Below are 16,202 nucleotides of genomic sequence, written 5' to 3' on the forward strand. Positions count from 1 at the left end.
GTAAGCCATTTATTGATCAGGAGGCCACGGTGGAGTTAAAGAATCCAGTTTCAACATAGTGTGACTTGTGGTAAACTGGTTTTCCAAACACCCCAAATAAATATTTTAAGATTTAAATATTTGTTTTGGAAGTATTAAATCTATCAAGCTTGTTGTGGAGCATTGGCATGTCTGGGGCACACAAAACAAAAATATATCCCATAACTCATTCTTGCCATACAAAACAATAAACCAAAATGTTCTAAGGTGCTTCATGAAAATACAATGGTTGCTAAGCCTTAATCTAGTATATAGATTTTTTTTTAAAAGGACGAATACCACAAGTACATTTCTTTAAAAGGCATACTATGCAGGATTTTCCTAACAATAGACTCATAAAAAAGAATCCCTCTCAATCATTACTAATAACCCACTAGAAGTGTATGGCAGTGTGTTTAACTATAGAGACTCTGCCCTCTGCCTGTATTTTCTTATTATTGTACTGTGTTCACGATGTTATTGGGCATCAACCTTTGGGCAGTGGGTGTGTAGCCCCCAGCCAATAACAGAGTGCAGGGTGTTAGCGTATCAAGCAGGTTACCGAGGGTGGGGCTAAGCTCCACACACAGAGCAGAGATGCCACAGCAGACAGGATGAAGGGTGCAGAGGTGTGGGTTAACCACTGCCTAACAATCAATCAGACAATAACATTTTATTGATTTGATTCACTGTTTTGTTCTGCGGTCACTGCTCCCTCTCTTCGTTCACTCTATAGATTGCTCAACTACTGCTGCTCTTGTCCTGCATGCTGTGGTGTTGTTGAGCCAGGGTGGAGGGGCCAACTTTGAATTCCATGTGTACGAACAGCAATCGACAAATCCTGCATAGTATACCTTTAATATTGAGGAAATTGCCCAGAAGTTTTAAAGTGCATTCAATGTAAATGATGTGTTGATCTAACTACTGCATCTCCATTGTTACAGTACAATGGTTCAATGATACAGACTCTTTTCTTACTGTGGCAGATCTTTAGAAGATTCCAAGTGAGGTTTATCAAATATCACGTGTTGTGAATGTAATATAATATATGGGCTCTGTCAAAATCTCATTCTAAGGGAAGCCTTGTCTCTCTTGTTCCACAGAGATCACTTGGCTTAGAAAGGGAGATATTTTTTCACTCAATTGTAGATTCTACTGATCTACATTTGGATACAATATCAAGCCTAAAGCCAACAACTTGTATGGAAAAAAACAAACAAAAAAAGCAAACAAAAAAGTGTAAAAAGTAACACAAAAAACTGTCAGGGAAGTACAACATCAATTAGATAAATCAGAACTTGACCAGAACCTTAAAACTATAATATGTAACATGACTAGAAACTGAAATATCTAAGTTTGGTGAAAAATTTAAAAAAAAAAAGAAAAAAGAAAACAATGTCTTATGTACACTAAAATATCTCCAAAACATAAGGTAGCTTAACAAAAGGCTGATCTGAACTTTTGAAATAACAAAAACCAAGACAGACAAAAAATGATAGAGAGAAATAAACCAACCGACATACAAGAATCTAGAGTGTGAAGAGGAGAAAGGCTTGATGGGCAGCTCTGCAGCAGATTCACAGTTAGCCACTGCTAGGTCACAGTTGAGATTTCAATCTGCAGCATTTAGTTCCAGCCTGCAGACAGCCACACAAACCAACAATAAAACAATCGAAGAGAAAAAAAAACAAACTTTAAAAAACATACAAGAAAAAGAGGACATTTTCAAAGTTCTGATGGCATAGCTCAGAGGAAATTGTCACTGGAGCAACCTTACTTTGTTCCCCAGTGGCATGCCTTAAAAAAGAGGGGGGGTATTATGGGTGCAGGAGGCCCAGAAAACATCAACAGCACAATAGTGTTTCAGACAGCTTTACCCACAGTTAACACTGCTTCCACAAGAAGTTGACGTGAACCTTGCAGAGCTGTGCCCTGATTTTCTTCCCCACATTTTCCCGTGCAGCGCAGCATCTCTTAGCTACAGGAGGGGTGGGACAGCGAGCAGCCCGGCTCAGCTCAACTTAATGGTGAGAAACACACAGAAAATAGTACCTATCCACCTCTTACATTCTCACAGCAAAGTGCAGATGAAGCTTCATCACTTCAGCTTACTATACATTTACAATCACAGCTTACTAGAAAATCCAGGGGCATACCAGTCCCTGATGATTGCCAAATCCATTTAAGGCCTTTCTGGGCATCAACATGCCTGTACCACCACAATTTGTTAAACAGTCAAATTGTCTCCAAGTGACAGGTTTGATTGAGAGTAACACAGGAATATCACATCAAAAACCTTTCCTCGTGCCCTCTCATTGATGGCAAATGTTCATAACTAAAAGATCAACATAAAAAACAAAACAAATACAGCAATCTATAGATTCTAGAGTCACACTTCCCATTAAACCCCTGTAAGCCCTCTTTTTAATGAAGCAATGGGTTGTGATTGACCTACAGTTTAAGGGGAAGCAAACTCTCAAAATGAATCTCTTGGAGCAACACAGGCTCTGTTGCAATATGGCTGTTACTAATTAAGACTTATGCATTCGAGACCCTGATGTCCCATTCTATGCAGTAAGTACCAACAGCAAACACTCAGATCGTCTGCAGTTATTGGGTGGTCACCAAAACCTCCAACCTTTCGCACATCTAAAATCTAACGCAAGCGACAAACCTCCTCTTTATAGCATCAGAAGACTTTATCAAGGGAAATAACCTCTTACTTTTTAAAAGTTTAAGGACTCAAAAAAGTATGTTCTGACACAGAACAATAAATTAATCTCACAATCACATCTAATCTCTCTTTTGACACAAATGCACACACCTCAATAAACTGTGTCTCTGTACCAATCCCACAGTAAAGCTTATAAAAATACTCATACCAGTTCACATCAAACTAGTTCACGTGTTCAACTTCTGACCAGTGGGTAAAGCTGTCTGTGAGCCAAATTTGCAAACTGGGCACTGAGGAAGGTGATGGTTGCTCAAGTCACATAGGGAGCTCAGAAGGGGCCTATTTGTTTTAAACATTTCACATTATAACCAATCCAATGTGTAAAAGGAATATAACTGCTCCTGAAACTGTGACAAACATCCTCCAACCACCCAAAATCAAGTCCCCTCAATATCCTGCGGACCACGGGGGAGGGGGCAGAAGGCGCCGGCGTGACAACAGTTGATCACTACATGCCGTCATATGTGAAGTTCTCCATCTTGACTGTCTGTCTGATGAGCAGCTTGGACTCCCGTCGCTCCTCGTTCTTGATGGACTTGTTGATATCCATTATCTTTTCACAAATGTATTTGTTCACTTTGGACAATCTCTGCGTAATCTCTGCACTGTCGGCTGTCTCTTGAGACACTCTGTCGTAGAGACACTCTGGGGAAGGAGTGGGAGTAGTCAGACCACATGAAATTTAAAACTGATGACCTTATTTCTGTCTGATGTTTAATGAACATAATTGTGACTGACAGGCAATATGAATAAAGCAGATAGTTTTTCTGTACCTGATAGTTTCCAACTCATCTCAGCTTACAAGAGATCCATCAGAGGGAGGATCCATCTCTCTCATTTAATAGGTTTAAACTTTAAGTGCAGGGAGGATTCTTACCTCTGACAATTTTCAGCTTGCTGGGTGAAAGTGGAGGTTTGGGCAAAGCATCTTTCTTCTTTTTGGTGGCCACTCCAGTAACACTACGGTTTTTGAGGGTTTCTGTGCCCCAGATCATTACAGCCAGGTTCTTTGTGAACTTGGAGTCTCCCTGGGTTCGCTGCAGCTGGTGCCACTTCTCCTCCTCCACCCAAATACCACCACCAAGGTGTACCTGTGGAGAGGACAAGAAAAGACTATTAATACCACATTTTAAAACATGAATATACTGTACGCCGAACATCAAAAATGTTATAAATGTTGTATGTTAACACTACATTCTGCAAGGGATTGTTTACTCTGCACTTGCTCACTCATCCTGGATTTAAACCATTCCTATTGTCTGCCCCATCCAGTAGAGAAAATACGCCTTTTCTAAAAGTAAAGCTATAGTAGTTAACCAACTGTTTCATTAATCCATATTCAGAATATGTGAAGTTGAAATAAGCTGTATTAGAAGCCTTCAGGAGAAAAAAAAGAAGTGTGAATTGAAAGTGGACAAAAACATAGATTTTATCCCTGTTTTCTCTCTAGTTTAATAGATACAAACATCAGACTTTAATGCAATGGTTACTGTATTGTTGTTTATAGATCAGATTTGGACTAGGGTTGATCATTTAATTTAACTTGAAACAAAATGTAAGAAAAAAGGAGTCTAAAAGCAGAGAGCAACAGAAAAGTAGGCTTCTTTCACTTTATCTGGTATTATATTTGGAGAGTACGACTTTTTACTGAAACAAAACAACACGTTTACACATGTAGTTAAACACCTTCATTACACATTCTTATATTTTTATACATTTATCAATATTCCGTGATGATGATGCTCCCATCCCATTTGCCTGGGACATTTGATGACATATGCTGCCAGTCCCCAATCTCCAATACTCCATGTGGATGTAAAACCCTCTAAACCTAAATGGACCAGGAAGATCATAGCTAGCAGCAGTACAACACATCTTAACCAGCTCTCACTTAGCTCTCACTCAAATTACAAATCCCAAGAAGCACCACTTTCACCAACTAGGATACGTAAATAAGCTCAGGCCACTGGCTGCTTGTAGCCTGGATTACCTCCACTATGAACTCTGCCTGTAGCTCTCCACACACTGTCACTGCACGTTGCATAAGCTTGCACCAAACACTCCAAGCCGATTGCCAGCCTAGCCAGACTGCCCTGGTCTTCTAGGTGAACTAATGCAGAGGGGGGCATATGTGACTCTCTTTCCCTTCTCTACTCTCTTATCACTGTAAAGTCTTTAGGCTAGCATCCAAAAGGCTTTTCCCTGTGCAGCTAATGTGCTTTAGGCCCCCGGCCAGCAAACAAGCTTTTTACTGCCCTCAAGTTAGACAAGATTGTTTTCATCCTCCCTCACCGTTGCTCTCACTTATCTCTCCCTCTCTATCTCTCTCCTCCTTCCTTTCCACCTATTCCCCTCTTTCACTCTCTCACTAGGGCTAACCTGTCAGTCACTTTAAATTCCTCTCGTGCAAATAATTAATATGGGGTCCCTGATGTAGGAGAGTTCTAATTTGCAAGTGTTCTTCACGCTTGAAGTGGCTGCAGGCCCCAGAGCTTGTAGTACCAATTCCCCCCCTGTCATCAGAGACAGGACGGTCGTTGAGTTACAGCAGTGGAGGGAGTAAAGAACCATAACAGCCTAATAAACAATGATGATGCTGGCTGGGCTTGCAGGAACAATAATAATCTTCTCAACCTTGTTTACCTGCTAGGGCACAGCGGCCAAGGGGGAAGGGACTGATCAACTATGACAGTGTGTTCCCAGGGTCATGGGTGTTGAGAGGAAATACAGCACTTCCTACAAAATCAGGCTACTTCCCGTGTTCACCCACAGGGTATAGGCCACTCAAAGGTTGAGAGGTGCTACTGGGATAATCAGCAAGTGAAGGTTTAAATACACATTCTGTATTGTAGTGTTTGATTATATGACAAAAAACAAACCTTTAACAGCATCAAACCACCAGATTGTCTTCTACATTTGTGGTCTTCTGTTCAATCTAAAAGGCCTGTCGGTCTGTTTTTGAGCTATGGTTTTTTCAGTATGTGTTTTGAATTTTAGTGCAGGGGCAAGCTTTTGTCTACATTTTGGGTTATTTTGCCTCCAACAATAAATGTCAAAACAGACAAAAAAAGATAAAGGAGATGAAAACAGGGAGCATCACAAAGACCATATGGCAGGTTTGTTGGCAGATAAACAGCCATGTGATCAGACTAAGACATGACAAAACAAAACAGTTGAAAAGGGTGATAATCATGTACCAGCTTAGAGGGAAACGTGAAAATCCCACAAAATAAAGAGTGTTCTTTAGTGCAGTGAGACTGACCTTCCCATCATTGCAGGTGTACACTGTTCTGGGAGATGGCGAGTAGCTGGAACTGGTGTTGGCTTCTTCTCTGCATGTTTCCTGGGCCTCAACAATGGGTTCAACCACTTCAGCCTTGATTGTCTGAGTGCCATTGTCATGCATAGGCTCTGGAGATGAAACAAACAAGATTTTTAATATTACAGGATACAAGCAACAAATCCACATCTGTCAACTATTTTTTTTAAAGTTGAGACCAAGTCAAAAGCCATTCATCAATTGCTGGTAAACTTTCCAAAACCACAGAGGATAACAATAAAAAAAAAATAGTGTCCAATAACATTGGATAATGCATCAGTTGTAAACAACCAGTTGCACCTTAATCCCTAGGTTACCTAGTAGCATGTGGCCAAGAGTTTTCAGGTCTTGCTGCTGGGCTTGGGCCGAGGCTTCCCTGTGCCTCGAGACAGGCGGTTATTTTAACCCAGTGACTAAGCTGGCTTGGTGGCTGGCCACGCTAAGCTCCAGTGTAGTTGATGAGTTTTAATATTGGTCAGTGCACTCCATCCCCTGCCCGACGGCACCCCAGGGTGCTCTAATCTTTAGTCTGTCCATTAGATGGCCTAGCCAGGTCCAGATCTACGGGGGGGGGGGGGGTGTTATAACACCAGCATCTGGCAAAGCTACAGTTTGTATACTGTTGTGCACTGCAATGACACCACTTTTAATCACACTTACAACTACAGAGCATTTCATTCAACTTCCTATAAGGGATTTACTACTTTAGTCCTGAACCTATTGAAATCCTATAGTTGGATTATGATCTCATTGTTGTATTTTGAGTGTCTATTAACTGTTATAACTTCCCGTCCTGAGGTCCGATAATATATCTTAAGGTTTTTGGGGAAGGGGTTTCTTCTCCTTTCTTCCTAGAGAGCTTTAGGTTGGGTCAGGAACGTGCTGCTGTTGACCTGTGTGCCTAATGAGACATTGTCTATGATATAAAACTACACAAGATAAACAACCTCCAACTAACTGCACAATACCAATATTGATAGACTGAAGAAGTGACACTGCTACATCAGGTTTTTTTTAGATTAATATATAGAAATAAAACTGCAAACCAACACAACTTAAATCAGGGACCCCTGTAAAGTAACGTAACAACTGACTCACTGTTCAATGCATTGTTTAACACAGTGGTAAATCAATAAAATGCTCTTATTAAGAGAAACTTTCGTTATGACCACTAGTCCAACCTGCCAACTTACAAGGCAAGCATGAGCTACACAAACATTTCCAACCTCAACTTTGTTCTAGTCATTTTTAATTTATAACTATATCTCTGTGTCCTCATTTTAGTTAAATGGCACAGAATTTAACCTGTAGTTGTAATGCACAGCTGCTGCTGAATTAAACAGATGACGTCTGAAAAGTAATACAAAGGTATTTAAAGACCTTTATCTCATTGCTAACAATATTCCAGATGAATCATCATCTTTTTTCAAACTTATTAACTAAGACATTGTTCTTAGAAAAGGCATAAAACCTTTTCAGGTCAGAAAGGGTACAATGAATTGTGCCGACATGCAGTCAACACTGGGATTATAGTGTGTCCACATGCTTTAATCCCACCAATTTTTACTGTTACTGGCGATTTCTGACTGTACACGTGTTGCAGTTTGACTCCAAAATTACATATTTCTGAGCACCCATATTGCAGCTTTACTACTACATAGGTATTCATGCTCCATACCAACTGATTTGACTTTTGTGGACAACTTCTCCTGTGGACCACTATGGTTAAATGATACTGTTAAACTGTGGCAAAGGCACCAGTGATATGAGTGTTGGTCTGCATGTGTCTGGTCTCTCACCGCTTCCTAATCTCATGAGAAGTACATCCTGTAGCCTCCGGTTGAAGTCCCTCAATTCTTTGACCTCTGTCAGCAAGCTGCCATATTCTTTCAGTTTCTTGGCCTGCTGCACCAGCTGCCTGCGGGTTCTCTCCAGCTCCTGTTGCAGCCTCCTCATCTCCTCCTCCTGTTGCCTGTAGCTGTGAACCAGCTCCTCATACAAGACCCTGGGAACCACAGCTGCAGCTACCTCAGACACACAATCCGTGTCCACCTCCAAATGCTGTTGTTGCTGCTGGTGATGATGTTGCTCTGCCTCCATATCGTCATCTTCGTCGTCTGCATCCTCTCCCTCCTCAGCCAGCCGGTCCTCGTCCAGGTCTTCTTCCCCCTCCATACAAGAGCTGGCTGCATTTCTCTCCAGGCGAGCCACTACTGCTGCCAGGCTCTTGGAGGAGTTGGAAAGGGGGCGTCCGTGGTCTTGGGATAGGGCCTGAGGAAAAGAATAACTGTCAATTCAGGGAACAATTTAGGGAAGCCTAAAACAAATAATTTTAATAGTTGTAACTAAAAAGAGGAATATGAACATGATATAAATATCTCATTCTTTGAAGCCAGGCCTGTTATGAACCTTTTACTTAATATCACAAATATCTGCTGCAGCAGTAACAAAATGCACTTAATGTGTGACAAGAGGTGATTCAATTCCACAGTCAGAATGCACAGTAGATGTTAAAACTACACACCAAATCTAAAAAGTATATGACGGACAGTCTGATGATATGACACACAATTTGTTTTGACTGTGGGAATCTCAATAGGAACTGGGAGAAGAGAAGTCACTGAGTTCTTTGATGAGCTGCTCAGAGGATTTGTCTGTGAAAGGGCAGCTGTCCAGAGTGCTGAATTTGTGTTAATCCAGCATATGGTAAAAATAGCGAGAGGGATTTTGGGTGTCAGCCAAGTTTATGGAAATGTGACATGGTATCATCAATAGATATAAGATTCATGAGTACATATCAACTTGGCACATGCAGTCACACATGCACCAACACTTACATTTGGGTGACATTAGATTTTTTTTTTTGACAAATAATTAAATTATTTAAATTAATTAAAATCAAATAATGTACTATAGGGGAAATACTTCTTTTAACAAATATATATGTATATATATATATATAAACATATATCATTTTTACAATGTTATAATTGCATCAAAAATGTAATGTCAGTTGTGTTATAAATAGATAAAACATAATCAAGGGGCAGTATTGTGGTGATAATACTGGTGTCAATGTGCATATAGGCACAAGTCCACTTTCCAGCGTTGCTGATAACTTGCTTAAATGTACACACTTCTGTTACAATACAATATAATCACTGTCTACTTTGGGTGATCATACCTTTTTATGTCTGAGTGGCATTCTCTCCTCTCCAAAATTGTTCTCAATACAGTTTCCTGAATTCTTGATGGACATCTTGGGAATTTTCATCTTCTTTTGCATTATACTGTCTTCAAATTCCTCTACTGTATCTGTAAAATTCAGAAATAGAAGCATGAAGAAACTCATGAAGTTCAGAAAAAGTTAGATTCTTCATCTCATGTACCAACAGAACTCTTTTCCATTTGTCCAACTCGAGCCATGGGCGTTTAGTCTCTCCATTCTCCTAGATTAAACTAACTTTAGCACACTGGTAACGTTTCTCCTAGCTTTCAAGCAACATCTAAGCACATCACAGAGACCTGTGATGCAAATGATGTTGCCATACAGAGCTTTAACATGACTGACAGAGTGAACGCGTTTGTTAGACTGGACCGAGCTGCAGCCCCGACAGCTCAGATTCGGGGATTAGTAATGTGGCTAACTAGTTAAAGATCGAGTCTACAAAACGACCGTGAACAACATCACTGTACCTGCAGCTACGACAGGCATGTCACCTGCACACTTCAGCACAATAACGTGATGCGCTGTCATGTTACTGACGGACAGGTTGCTATGTCTGCTCGGGTGTCTAATATACGGAGATGACTGCAGCACCGCATCCTTCAGTATGGCACAAACATACTGATGAGCCGGCTAACAAGCTAATCGCAACACACCAAAGTTGTCCGGCTAGCGTCTCAACTAGAACAACAAACACGTATAAAAATGATATGGGGTCAATAACAAGCCGTCGGGTGTGATTTTAATGTAGTGACAGCTCTGCGTGTGCACGCAGTTAACTAGCGCGTCAGCGCTAACTGGCTAACCAGCTAGCAAGCGTTAGCTACATGTTGTAAACAACCGCTGTGACTGGCTAACGTTGCATGCCACGTATTTAACAAAACATCCAGCACTACTCTAGCGAAACAAGAGAGCCAACTCTAGGAACACGACACAACGAATGTAAACATGAAATGCAAAGCACTGGTAATAGGGTCTGACCACATACCAAACTTATCTTAGCATATCTAAGTAGCACATCTAGCTAGCCACAGCCGAGGACGTTGTTGTGGCTCTCAGTGTCAGACTCCAGCTGATCACGTCTTGACATATCGGACAAAAGGACTTGCTTTGACACGTATCCGAGTTTCACGCACATCTTCGTTAGTTGGTCGGACAGAGAGAAACAGCTCTAAAAGGAGAAAAACTGATGTGCTAAGAGGGCAACTTACCTGCAAGGGCAAGGATCTGTGCTTCGCACGGCTGGCCTGCGCTGCCATTCTCTTCAGTTCTGTGAACCAGATACACCTTCTGATTATCAAAATCTGTTCTGTGCAGAGGTCTGAAATCTTCCACATTTGAAACGGGTAACGCGTAGCACATATCGTCTTCAAAGAATCTAACAAAAGCATACATTATTTACTTCTCTTTGGTCCTGCACTTTGGATATGGTTGACAGTTTTTCCTCACAAAGTATTAAAAAAATATACACATAGGGGGGTTGGGGATGGTGTCTGCGCTCGGCTACTCTTGCCTGGTCCACATCACCAGGGCTGATCATCAAGGCATAAGTAATAGACATGACATTACCTTAACTGATAAGAAATGTTCATATGTAAATCTACTCATAATACATATTGATTCATTTGTTTCGAATCGTATCAAACAATTACACGTATTAATAATTATTTTATTAAAGAAGTTTTCAGTTGTATTTGACTATCAAACAAAATTCACAAAAGAAAAATGCCACATAGTGGGTTGTTCTACAAAGAAATATTTATAATGCAAATATGTTTTTTAATTGAAAATGTCACTGTTTTAAGAGATTAGACCAATTTTAATCTCTCAAAACACACAGATACAGCCATGACTACTCTGTCTTCTATAGGAGTTGTGAGGAACTACAGTGAGATTACCTGTCTGGTCAGATTTCATTGGTCTGTATGTGTTCTCCTGTGTTTCCTGACGCAGCCTTCTCATCTGTTTTTTGTATCACACCATAAAGACTTTAAGGCCAGCTGACAGAAATGAACTCTTTGTTATTGTAAGAAAGCCAGGTGGTTATACAATAGGACGGATTTCTCTCAGTTGTTACCCTAATGGAGAGCACCACAGTCGATAAATGACACTAACAATTTCGTTCTGCTTCGGCTGCTGTAATTGAAAAGTAACTGATGCAGAACTATATAGAGTCTTTTTTCTCTTCTCTGATATTTCATTTCATAGTTTCAGGCATTTAGTTTAGTTATGATTAGGCCTGTTTCAAATGCCAGCTTCACCATGATGTTTGTTCAATGTACTGTATGACCAGTCCCACGGTGTGTTAGATGTATACAAGATAATTTAAAAACAAACAAACAATGCAGTGACAATAACTCTCAGAGCATATTGCCAGTGATTTTATTTCAGTTATGGTGGCAGTAATTTAGGCTGTTTACAATACAAGTGAATGGTTACATCTTCCAGCTATAGTTTGCTTCACTTTTCTGTGAAGAATCCACTTACAGAAGTTCAATTCAGCAACATTTCAGGTTGAGGCTGAGTCTTGATTACCTCATATATCTATGCACTGCTACTTTGGCAGAGACCCACAACCTATAACAGGTATAAGAGTAATAAACAAGAGATTTGAGCAGCTTCTAAACAAGTCGAACAGAGGATTACTGTTAATCTAAGCTTCTGTTCAATGGCTCTCCTGTCCTCAAGGCTGGGCTTGTCAACATAAGGCTGCTCAGTTTCTGGAGCGCTCTGTCTATGAAGTGATAAGCGTTTAAAGGATGTGTTTTTAAAGTTTAATTCAAACTTTTGACAACAACTTTAATGGAGTTCAGAGAGGTGCTCCAAATCTATTGAATGGGAAAATGTTGGTAGACACAATAGGACTCAATAAGTTTGAGCTCCCCAAATTCATTTTTACGTAACAGTATTTTCAACATTTCTGGATTGTGGTGGTCTTTATATTTTCACCAAAATGCTTTCTGTGTAGTATTTTTGAGAACAAGTCACATTAAGTGGTATATTTCTTTTATAATCACCAACATATTATTTACATTCAGTTATTACCCCTGACTTCATCATATTATGCATCATATTATTCCTAATAGCATAATCTTGTTAAACTGAGTCTGATATAATTGCTGTCACAACTTTATATTCCTACCATATGTGCACAGTTCTTTACAGTACAGTACAGTACAGTTCTTTTAGTTGCTGCTCTAACCTTTACTGTATATGATACTGTGCATCATGTCAGCTTCTGTGAGAACTATTTTCATGCTCCAGAAATCTCATAACATGAGCCATGCACTCGCTCTTTCTTGCTGTAATTATTTCATCGTATGTTGCTCTACTGCACTGCTATACTCTCATGTTCGGCTTCAACCAGACCACATTGTTTAAAGGCACATACAGTTTTGTGAACGTGTGATATGTAAGCTATAAAGTACACACTCTTATATACTGTATGTACGGCAGGCATAATTGGTCTCTGCTCTATCTAGGCCAGTAGTTACAGTATGTATTTTCTGTATTTTATTGATAAGGATATATAAAAATGAAATCAATTTTTCAGTCTTATACAGTATACATGTATAGTATATTTTATATCATTGGTTTAAAAATGTATTAAAGGCCTTTCACACCCATGTTCTGCCCACTCAGGTGTTCTGCCCACTCAGGTGTTTTCATGTTTGCTCAATTAGGCTCCCTCTCAAGACTGTTTGGGTGTGTTAAAAACCTTAATAAAGTCTGGTTATATGTGTCAAGGCCTTTTAACAGACATGACATTTTGACTTGTCAGTGGGAAAAAGGCACAGGTGTAAATAATAATAACAATGGCTGAATTCCATGTAGCTGCCATGCTGGCTCTCTGTCAACACAACTGAGCCATCGTTAATATTATTAGCAACACATATGCTTTTCCTACAATGACATTTTTCCAGTTTTTTATTGAAAAAATGTTTTCAAGCTGACCATCTTGGTCTTTATTCCTAAGGTAGTTCTGGCATAGCTTGGAATTATGTTTTGGGTCATTATCTTGCTGTAGGATGAACCCCTGACCAACTACGTGCATACCAGAGGGTACTGCATGGCGCTGTAGAATGCTGTGGTAGCCGACCCTTGATCCAGAAAAACAGCCCCAGACCATCATGCTTCCTTCTCCATATTTGACAGTTAATGTCACACACTGAGGAACCATCCTTTCGCCTACTCGACAGCGTACAAAACTCCTGCGTGATGAACAGAATATTTTAAATTTTGATTCATCAGTCCATCCTTCTTCCAGTCTTCAGTAGTTCATTGGTGGTGTTTCATGGATTCTGACGTCTTAGCAATGGCTTTCTTGCTGCAACTCGACCTGTCAAACCTGCATCTCGAAGTCTTCTCTTCATGGTTGAAACTGAGACTTGCTTACTACGACCACTATGAAGCTGTGCTTGAAGCTGTTGTCCTGTGAGCCACCTATCAGGCAAGCTGTTGACTCTCAGTAACTTGTCTTCTGACTCTGTTGTGGCTTTGGGTCTGCCAGACCTCTTCCTTTCAGAGTTTCCCCTAGTTTCTGAATGCTTTTTGATGGTGAAGGAAACTGTACTCACTGACACCTTGACTTTCTTCGCAATTTCTGTGTAGGAAAGACCTACATTTTTAAGTGTTTTTGTATAATTTTCTGTTTTGGGTAACCTTACCTTGGGTTTCATGAAAGGTGCTATACAAAATAAAGTTGTTATTATTATTATTATTGTTATTTTATTTTATTTTTTTTTACCTCTGGCAGTTCACCACTTACCTTTGTACAATTTCAAGCTATTCATTGGACTTGAATTGCTTGAATTTCAATTTAAAAAGTGGAAATATTGGGCTGTTCTAAAACTTTTAGGTTTCTCTAAATTTAAGAAAAGTAGTAAAATGTCTAACTTAGTTTCTAAAAAGCAAAATGCAGCACATTTATGACATCTTGAATATATGCTGTACAATAATATGACAAACTGAATTCCTGATACATTATGAACTAACTTTTGTTGTTTGATTTGTTGTGTAATTTGCTACTCAGGTATTAAACATTACTGCATCAGTTGTACTGTAATGTATATTCAAACAACAGGAATTATAGTCAAAACCAGAAATTCTACCAAATAAATTCATTAAAGAAAACTGGACAAGAGCAATATATAATATTGCATCAAAAAAGACAAATAACCAAAATGGGATATTTAAAAAATACAACAAATACATACTGACCTTGTAATGCATGCTCTTTACACACACGCACGCACGCACACACACGCACACACACACACACACACACACACACACACACACACACACACACACACACACACACACACACACACACACACACACACACACACAACACAAACACAGTTACATTAAGGTCTGAAATGACCTTTCCACAACCAAAACGTTATTAAATTATAAACCTTTAAATATCAGTTAAAGATTTTGTGTCCATTGCTTTGTGTTGACTTTCCATTATTATGGAGAATGAAAGTCTAGCTGCTATTTGTTTAATAAATCAAATGGGCCTTTTTTTTCAAGAGCGCATAAAATCTGCTCTGAGTTGTCCCAGACTGTTGATATGCTAATTAACTGAAGATACAGTGACCCATTAAAGCTGAAAGAATACTATTACAAAGAATAATAATAACATTTTTGCTATGTTTTATCTATTGGGCCAGCTGATCGGCAAAGACTCGAGTCAGGACAGAAGCCAGACATCATGTCCTGCCTATTAGCTCCACACTGCCAGCTCATCTATCTTTATTGGTCATCCATTAGCCTGCATTAAAGGGAGACACAGGATAATAGCAGTAATGATGCTGATGATGGAATTAGACTGCGGGTACACACGTCATCATTGCAGTGTTGCTCCTGGAATCATAAAGAGTTCTCACTGACAAACGGAGAGATGGACGAAGAGACAATATAAATGACTCCTTTATGTTTCTGATCAATGTATGTGTGACAGACAAACAGAAAAAGAGAAGAAGAAGAATTGTTGCATTTGGGTGAAAAATGTCTACAGTGCTTGGGGGTGTGTGCATTAACTTTACAGCATGCAGACAGCCAATCTAAAGGCAGCGCCTGTGCCAATCTGCAGGATGGACAGATGTTGGTACAGGTGTGTGCGTGATAATGGTTGGCATGGGTGGGCGCCATCCTGAGCAGCGGCATACAGACAACAGACCCAGCAAAGTGACGATGCCAGATATTAGACAGCTGGGTTAGGGGGGAATCATTAATGCATGTTTCTGGTGAGATGCTCTAAGATCAGGAGAGCACCAAGAAAAATGAAGATATGGGTGTTTGGTTCCAAGATGACGGATTCAGAGAAGCGTAAACATCTTTCATAGACAGCATGCTACTATGATCAATCACAACCGTTTACAGTCCGGGGTAATACCATTTTCCTATTTTGGTTGGAGGCATCTCACCAGTCTTTCTCTTATTATGCCTCTTAATTAGATCTGCATGAATTACTAATCAACCATGAAGAAGGCATTCACCAATTTAAAAAGTGATAGCCCATGAAATGAACAGCACAGACTCATACAAGCACATCAGTTACTAATGCCACAGGGCCTGAAAACAGAACTTTGACTGAAAGGAATGACGGAAGAAGAAAGACAGACATGGCGCACACACACAGAGGCAAACCTTATTGTGAATAAATCCTTCATTAAGTATTTAGAATGGTATCAGCACTGGCCCTGCCATCATGCTGCGTATACTCAGTGATCCACCCAGGAGACATTGATCCTCTTCATAAGGAACATAATGACCACCAGAGAAATACTGATCATATTTCAGCTCCAGTCAATTCAGTTCATTAGGGCCGCTCTACCTCCTGCTGCGGCCCTGTATTGATCTTGCCAGTGTCACCAGACTGTTATTCTCTCCTAACT

The 16,202-nt window shown here is 39.9% G+C and overlaps 2 protein-coding genes across 3 annotated transcripts in view; both read right to left on the bottom strand.

Moving 5' to 3' along the window:
- agbl4 (AGBL carboxypeptidase 4) overlaps positions 1 to 16,202 on the bottom strand; it is a 278,157-nt gene that overhangs the window by 61,077 nt on the left and 200,878 nt on the right. The window lies entirely within an intron of this gene.
- bend5 (BEN domain containing 5) lies at positions 1,920 to 10,736 on the bottom strand. Of its 2 annotated transcripts, XM_053321689.1 has the most exons (7): positions 10,700 to 10,736; positions 10,509 to 10,567; positions 9,256 to 9,386; positions 7,871 to 8,342; positions 6,015 to 6,163; positions 3,630 to 3,843; positions 1,920 to 3,397 (listed from the first exon to the last, which is right to left on the bottom strand). In XM_053321689.1, exons 3-7 carry the CDS (start codon positions 9,355 to 9,357, stop codon positions 3,201 to 3,203), a joined length of 1,134 nt encoding a protein of 377 aa, XP_053177664.1. In that variant the 5' UTR covers positions 9,358 to 9,386; positions 10,509 to 10,567; positions 10,700 to 10,736; the 3' UTR covers positions 1,920 to 3,200. The 2 variants fall into 2 exon arrangements, with proteins under 2 accessions (XP_053177664.1, XP_053177663.1); XM_053321688.1 differs by lacking the exon at positions 10,700 to 10,736 and having other exon boundaries at positions 10,509 to 10,692.

The sequence above is a fragment of the Scomber japonicus genome, chromosome 7 (assembly GCF_027409825.1).
Source record: "Scomber japonicus isolate fScoJap1 chromosome 7, fScoJap1.pri, whole genome shotgun sequence".
Classification (NCBI taxonomy): Eukaryota; Metazoa; Chordata; class Actinopteri; order Scombriformes; family Scombridae; genus Scomber; species Scomber japonicus.

Coding starts and splice junctions, on each gene's coding strand:
- bend5 (XM_053321688.1), bottom strand. CDS start 10,692: ATGTATGCTTTTGTTAGATTCTTTGAAGACGATATGTGCTACGCGTTA. Junction 8,343..9,255: donor TGCCACTCAGACATAAAAAG/GTATGATCACCC, acceptor TCTTTTCCTCAG/GCCCTATCCCAAGACCACGG. Junction 6,164..7,870: donor TCTCATGAGATTAGGAAGCG/GTGAGAGACCAG, acceptor TTTCATCTCCAG/AGCCTATGCATGACAATGGC.